Raw genomic sequence first — 7418 nt, 5'->3', positions numbered from 1 at the left:
AGGGGAGGACAGGTGTGCATGTATGTGCTTGCACACGTGCGTGTTAGACAGACTGGGGGCGTGTGAGCATTCTTCCCGCACTCACCCACCCACCCACCTCTCCCATCAATTTATCACCCAGACACCCTCATTCTTTCTTTTCCCAACATCTAGTCCCTTTCATTAATTAAAAAGATTTATACCCACGAGCCCCAGCCGCTGCTTTTTGCTCAGAGCTGAGCGATCCCTCTGTACGCAGAGTAACAGCAGCCGGCTCTGGAGTTTCTGTGGGCTCACACCCTCTTATTTCTGTCACCCAGCCCCTCCCTGCCATTTTCTGTCCACTCCTTCCCTCCCTCCACCTTGGACTGAGTGAGGCTTCACCTTGGCTCAGGCTCAGCTTCCGAACCAGGCATAGCAATGCATGCTGGTCATCTCAGCATTTGGGAAGCTGAGGCAGGAGGATCACGGCTTTGAGGACAGCTTGAACTCCAAAGACCTTGACTCAAAAGATGGAGGTGGGGATGGGAAACAGAAGAATCAAGCCAAATGTGGTATTTCCTGCTTGTGACCTCAAAGAGTCTGAGGCAGGAGGATTATGCCTCAAGGTCATCCTCCACTGTGTCGAGCTAAAGGTTAGTCTTTGTAACGTGACGCCCTGTCATCATCGTTCCCACCCAAAATCAGCTCCCATGAGGACAAAAGTGATCCCACCAAGACACAGATCACGGCTGTGGCCCTGGCCGCTGGGTCCTACTCCATGAATCCCCACTAAGGATAGTAGGGGAGGGGAGCGTCGTGGCGAGAGCAGAGCAGAGGGGATAAATTTACACATTTAATTGAAAGATTTAATTTTCTACCCACCATACCTATGTCAGGGGTGGGTATGTGTGACAAGACCCCTTCCCCCAGTCACAACCTTAAAGGGCCAAAGTGGGGAAAGCTGAAGGGGGGACCCCATTGGTTGTGAAAAGCCCACACTCGGGCAAAGTCCCCGGAAACCAGAAGCCCTGGCTTATTGCAGAAAGGAAAAGGCATCTTTGAGGAAGGTCTGAACTCCAGAACACAGGCATTCATCAGGGCCTGGGGGTGTCTGGGGTGACAGAGAGCAGTCAGGAGAGGAGACTCTGGGAGGCTAAGAAACTGTGCCCTGGAGAAGAACCAAAGACCTGTCCCTGTTGGTCCTCCCTGCACAGCCTGCCATCCTCTCTCCATCCCAGTCCCTCATCCCTCATCATACAATCCCTCGAGCCTCAGGCCCAGCCCACCTGTCACCCCTGCCCTGCTTTTGTTTTATTTCCAGCAGAGAAGATGAAGGAGTGCCTGGGCTGTTTATGGGAGTCACAAACTGTACCTCCAGTCAGCCCAGCACGGCTCACACCACCTACTGCGAGGGAAGAGGCTCTCAGCTGCCTCTACTCTCTGGGCCGTCTCTCTCTGGGATTCAGTCCCCATGTCTCTCCCTTTCTTCCCTTTCCTCCTCTTCCTCCCCCCAACCCCCATCCGCCTCTTTCTGAACTCTGGTTTTGGAGAAAGAATCTTCTTACACAGCCAGCCTTGTATCCAGCCTGTGAGCCTCCTGCCACACAGCCCTGGCACGATTACTTTTTGTCAGCAGAACCCCACTCAAAGCTTGTCTTGCAGTTCAGATAGCAGCTCATTAGGGGCCAGACCCAGAATTCACACCCCACCACACACACACACACACACAGGCTTGGAGGTTCTACCCATTCCCTGAGAGCAGCAGCTGAGGGGGCTTCATTTAGGATAAGGACCTTCCTGAGGGCAGTGTTCAGAAGGACGGCAACACTTGTCCCTGAGGGATGCTCCATCAACCCAATTCTTTGCCACTTCGGGGCACAGAGACACACACTGGTGCCTCGGCCGACAGCACCCTTGTAGCCCCAGGGGAGGCAAGGGACTGAACCAAAGCAAAAAGACAAACTAAAATCTAAGTTTAGTTCTTCGCTGAACCTCATTTGCTCGAATCCTGTCTCACAGACGAGAGACAGACCGAGGATGACAAGGGAGAAGGAGGGGCAGAAAGCTACAGCAGACCCCTGGCGGCCAGGCAGGGAGAGAGCAAGGAGGAGCAGAGAGGACCAAGAGGAAGGGAGGGTGGGGACCCGGGGAAGCTCCAGACGCAGGACCCCGCGAATCTGACATACAAAGGCCACGGCCAAGGTGAGTTGGGGGAGGCCTGGAACCCAAAAGGGGGAGAGAAAAGAGGGGACAGCACAGGGGGAAAAAGGGGGGCGCAGGGGAGGAGAGGTAGGAGGGAACTCAAAGGAGAAGGGAGGGACAAGACAGGGGAGGGGACGCTCGGGAGGAGGCCCAGCTCCAGGCGGACCCCGGGTTAAGCGTCTCCGCGTGAACTTCCGGATGTGATACAGGCCCGGCCCGCGCGAGCGGAGGAGCCGCCGCCGTCCTCGGCCGCGATCAGCGGGTCTCGGCCGCTCGGAGACCCCGGTACCCGGTGGGGACCTCGGGGACCTCCGGCCGCGATGAACCCCCGGCCGTGACCGCCCGAGTCCAGAACAGGCGGCGCCGGCCCATGGCCCGGAGGGTAGGTGGCCGCGCCCGTCCTGCCCCCAAGCCCCTCTCTACCCCTAAATGTCCCTTTTTGCCCCCTCAGAGTCCCTTCTGCCCCTCCTTCTAATCCTCTCTGTTGCTCTCTCTCCCCGACACTGACCCCCCACCCCGACTCTCTGTCTCTTGGGTCTTCTCCACCCCGACTCCCTCCACTCCATCCTTTTCCCTCTGCCTTCCCCAAGGCTTCCGTTGTCTCCGACCCACCCTAGGGTTAGGGGTGGGACATCTTAACTGGGCTACTAGACAAGGGACTCTCCTTTGGTCCTAGAGAGGGGAGAGACTGGAGCCCGGAGGGCAAGGGAAGGTTGGAGATGGACCTGGCAGGAGGTGAGGACCCCATCTTCTGGGTTCTTGATGAGCAACAGGGAGCAGGTGAATTCACTTCAGGGTGCTAGAGAAGTTCACCAGGAAGCAAAAGAGGAGTGAGGGCCACACAGGTGGTCCCGTGCACCCGGGTTGGTTGGAGCACACAGGACCTCATACCAGCCAGCCTTTCGCCTCTTGGAGCCCAGGTCTCTCCACGACTTAGGACAATCTTTGACCTGGAAATCAAAGGTCCTGCTGCCCCACTGGTGATTCTGTGACAAGAGAATCCAGAATTCTAGCCCCCATACTCTTACTTATTTCTGGTTGGAAGTGTTTGCATGGTGGAATGGGGTTGCCCTTCCCCCAAATGTATTTATTGGCTCTTGTCAGACTGTGCCAACTGCTTCCATTTCCTATTCATTCAATTCCTACTTGGTGTGTCTGTCTGTCTGTCTGTCTGTGTATAGGGTTATTTCTGGCAACTGGAGGCGTGGTGCTCTAAGCCTGCATGCTGTGGAGGACATAGCCTATAGCGTATATGCGCACGTATGTCACATGAGTGTGCACCAACTGTGTGTGCATATTGGTATGGTAGATTTACATGTTGGCTGTGATAAGTTGTCAAGACATTCTGAGGTGTGTAGTTAGCTGTGTGGTGACTCACATCTGTAATCTCAGCACTCCAAAGGCTAAAGCAGGAGGATTCCTCTGAGTTCCAGGCCAGCATGGGCTACAAAGTAAGACACTATCTCAAAAACAAACAAGCCTGGGAGAGCACTGGCCTAGACTCCCTCAGTGAGGAGCTGAGGGGGTGATTCAGTGTAGAGACTCTGCCTAGAATCCCCCAGTGAGGGGCTGGGGTGTGGCTCAGTGGTAGAGCCTCTGCCTAGAATCCCCCAGTGAGGGGCTGGGGTGTGGCTCAGTGGTAGAGCCCCTGCCTAGAATCCCCCAGTGAGGGGCTGGGGTGTGACTCAGTGGTAGAGCCCCTGCCTAGGATGCAGCAGGCAATGGAGCCCAGTACTCCATAAATGAAAGTGTACTGTCACCTTTGTGAAATGACCAGAAAAGACTGTACATATGCAGGTGAATTTTGTGAATTTTCTGGGTTGTGCCTCCTGTCAGGCCCTGTCCTCCCCTCATGCTCTCCCTCCCTGGCTGACTCCCCCTACAGCTCTGGCTCTACACCTCATTGCCCTTTTCTCTCCTGGGGTTACCAGCCATCAGTTCCTTCCTAGACATCTTTTGACCTGGGTGCCTTCTTTTGGGTCCTGAGTGGATTCTCATACCCACTTGGACAGTTCTGTGAGACACTTGGAACTTAAGAGGACAGCAGCTGGGATCCTTGGAGACCAGAGTGCTCCTTGTGTGGTCTGGGGTAAGGAGGCTGAGCCCTGAGGATGCGGCCCCCCAGTTTGTTCCTTCTCCCGTAGTATGATGAGCTGCGCCACTACCCCGGCATTTCAGAGCACACCCTGGCCAGCTTCTCAGAGGCAGCACCTTCAGTACCCCGAGCCCCTGGGCCGTATGGCCCACAACGACCTCCCCAGCCCCAAGCCCCAGGCTTGGACAGCGACAGCTTGAAGAGAGAGAAGGATGACATCTATGGGTGAGTGAGTCTAGGGACAGGGCAGGGGCTGCCCAGTGTCCTTTGTGTCTCTTGGGGTCTGTTTCTCTCTTTGTGTCTATCTCCGATCACTCCATACTTCCCCTCATGCATGCTCACTTTTCTGCCCCCCCAGACACCCCCTTTTCCCTCTCTTGGCCCTGGTCTTTAAGAAGTGCGAGCTGGCCACATGCTCGCCCCGCGATGGGGCCTCGGCTGGACTGGGCTCATCCCCAGGTGGCGACGTCTGCTCCTCAGATTCCTTCAATGAGGACATTGCTGCCTTTGCTAAGCAGGTGGGCAGCCCCAGAATGAGGCACCAGGGGAGGCAGTAGGAAGGGAAGGGTGGGTGGGAGGCAGACCGCCTTGCCTGGCCTCTCTTTTCCCTCCCAGATCCGCTCCGAGAGGCCGCTGTTCTCTTCCAACCCAGAGCTGGACAACCTGGTGAGGCCCAGGTCTTCCCCCCTTGCCACCACGCGCACCCCGCGCAACTCGCGTGCCCTCAGTAGCCTCCATCCCTCTCCTTCCCCGCCTGTGTGTTCTTGGGGTTGACTGAGGGGAGAGGACAGGAAACCACTGACCCACGTTCCCAAACCCAGGAGTGCTGCCCAGTGTGAGAACTCCCGGTGGTTAGAGCTTGAATCCTGGCTCTGCAACTCTAGATCCATGAACCAGGGAGCCAGGGCAAGTGGTGCTACCTCCCGACGCTTCTAACCATAAAGTGCAGGGGAGAAACGGGAGAAGGAGAGCTAGTGAGAAATATACTTTCTCGGCACCCCAGTGCATCCTCGGGCAAAGGGTTCTAGGACGTTCTAGAAGGTGGAGGTGGGAACAGAGCAAAGGGCTGGTCAGCTCCGTAGTGATCGGCTCTCTCCCTGTCGCTTCCCTTTCTACCTCAGCCAAAGACTTCCTAATGTTGAGCCCTACACCTGACTTTTTCTCCTTCGGCACAGCCGGTGCTCTCTGCGCCTCTGTCCCTATCCTTTTCTTGCTGTTGTCTCAAGGATATTTCTGCCTTTTTTTTTTTTTTTGAGACAGTGTCTCACCTATTGATCAGGAACCCACTATGTAGCTCAGACTTGCCTTGTCCTTGTGCCTTGTTGGCAATTCTCCTGCCTCAGCCCCTCCAGATGCCGGGATCCCATGTGTGTGCCTCCACACCTAGCTGCTCTTCTTTCTTCCTCCTCTGTTTGCAGATGGTCCAGGCCATCCAGGTGCTCCGGTTCCACCTGCTGGAGCTGGAGAAGGTGAGGGTGTCTCACTTGCACCTGCCTTTCCCCTTTCCCTGTTAACCCCCTCCCCCTACTCCCCACTGGAGTGGAAGCAGAATGCTCCCTCACGCTGCTCACCCCAGCCCTAGCTCCCCCGGGTGGCCCCCCCAGTACCCCGCTGCCCTCCCAGGTCCACGACCTGTGCGACAACTTCTGTCATCGCTACATCACCTGCCTCAAGGGGAAGATGCCCATAGACCTGGTGATCGAGGATCGGGATGGTGGCTGTAGGGAGGACCTTGAGGACTACGCAGCCTCCTGCCCCAGTCTCCCAGACCAGGTGGGCATCAGCAGGCCACCAGGCACTTCCTGGCAACCACAGGTGGGCATGGACACAGCAGGAAGGCACGCTTCATACCAGAACACCTCGGTAGTGTCTGCTGTGGAGTGTGCATCGCACTCACACCCCCATGTCACAACAACACACAGATGCAGCTGGATCACAGCACAGGTACTCCCTATACAACCAGCTTAAGTTAGGCACAGACAGTCCTACTCAGCCTCCTGAAACAAGCCCCAACCACGAGACAGTAGCACAGACCCGACGGTCATTCACACACTGCCATTCTCAAGATAGCCACAGCACACACCGCCACACAGCTAATTCTGATGGAGCCAGCCAAACAGCTCTAGGCACTGCTGGACAAACTCAGATCTGGTCACACTTGGACACAGACTGATCACACTTAACGATCGGGGCTGCAGGCATGTGCACACATGCCATGATGCCCAGGAGCCAACCACATGGCCTCATATTCGTCTGTGTAGACTTAAAAATACAGGTAAATAAAGAGCCATTGGCTCAGAACACCAGACAACAGTTACATATGTAGTAGCTGTGTGGATCCCAAGTCACCTCAACTGGAAAAATCATGTGATGGCCACACCCACATGCTCTCAACACATCCAGCAATGGCACAACCCAGAGACAAGCACACTGCACAACTCCAGAGCCTGGGGTACACCCACACACTACCACACAGGAGAGTCTCATGAACCCTCAATTCAATAAGTAAAGTGCTCACAGTGCAAGCCTAGGAACTTGGGTCTGGATCCAGAGCACCCACGAGGATGCTGGGTGAGGCTGATAGCCTGACTCACAATCCCAGCACTTGGAAGGCAGAGGCAGGTACACGGAGCAAGCTGGCAGACTAAACTATCTGGATGGGTGAGCACTGGGTTTATCAAGAGACCCTGTCTTAGTACATAAGGTAGAGAGAATTTAAGCAAGATTCCAGACCTTCAACACACATGTGCACACATGCAGATACATATACAAGTTCACACATGCACATACATACAGCCTCTTTGACCCCAGACTTGCCACATGAATGTGCTCAGGGAAACTAGCATGAGAGGACTGGGTATCCCTCCCAGGGAGGTCCCTGCTCAGACTTTACATGTCTCCATATGCTCGAAGGACAGGTCTCACATACACACACACACACACACACACACACACACAGATGTCCCCACAGAGTCACACACACACACACAGATTTCCCCACAGAGTCACACACACACACACACACACACACATGTCCCCACAGAGTCACACACACACACACAGATTTCCCCACAGAGTCACACACACACACACACACACATGTCCCCACAGAGTCACACACACACACACACATGTCCCCACAGAGTCACACACACACACA

General features: G+C 55.3%; 1 protein-coding gene across 2 annotated transcripts in view; it reads left to right on the top strand.

Annotated features, from left to right (window-relative positions):
- The first annotated feature begins 1784 nt into the window (after positions 1 to 1784).
- The window catches only part of Meis3 (Meis homeobox 3), a 13037-nt gene continuing 7403 nt past the window's right edge, over positions 1785 to 7418 (top strand). The window contains exons 1-7 of one of the 2 annotated variants that reach the window (XM_013351450.2): positions 1785 to 2163; positions 2373 to 2545; positions 4308 to 4483; positions 4617 to 4776; positions 4874 to 4924; positions 5677 to 5727; positions 5933 to 6031. In XM_013351450.2, coding sequence (XP_013206904.1) covers positions 2534 to 2545; positions 4308 to 4483; positions 4617 to 4776; positions 4874 to 4924; positions 5677 to 5727; positions 5933 to 6031 — 549 coding nt within the window. In that variant the 5' untranslated portion in view covers positions 1785 to 2163; positions 2373 to 2533. Of the gene's footprint in view, positions 2164 to 2372; positions 2546 to 4307; positions 4484 to 4616; positions 4777 to 4873; positions 4925 to 5676; positions 5728 to 5881; positions 6032 to 7418 lie in introns of both variants that reach the window. The other variant, XM_005361061.3, reaches the window with a different exon arrangement.

Source organism: Microtus ochrogaster, linkage group LG4, assembly GCF_000317375.1.
Source record: "Microtus ochrogaster isolate Prairie Vole_2 linkage group LG4, MicOch1.0, whole genome shotgun sequence".
In the NCBI taxonomy this organism is placed as follows: domain Eukaryota; kingdom Metazoa; phylum Chordata; class Mammalia; order Rodentia; family Cricetidae; genus Microtus; species Microtus ochrogaster.
The sequence above is the reverse complement of the archived record's forward strand: the minus strand, read 5'-3'. Positions and strand labels throughout refer to the sequence as shown.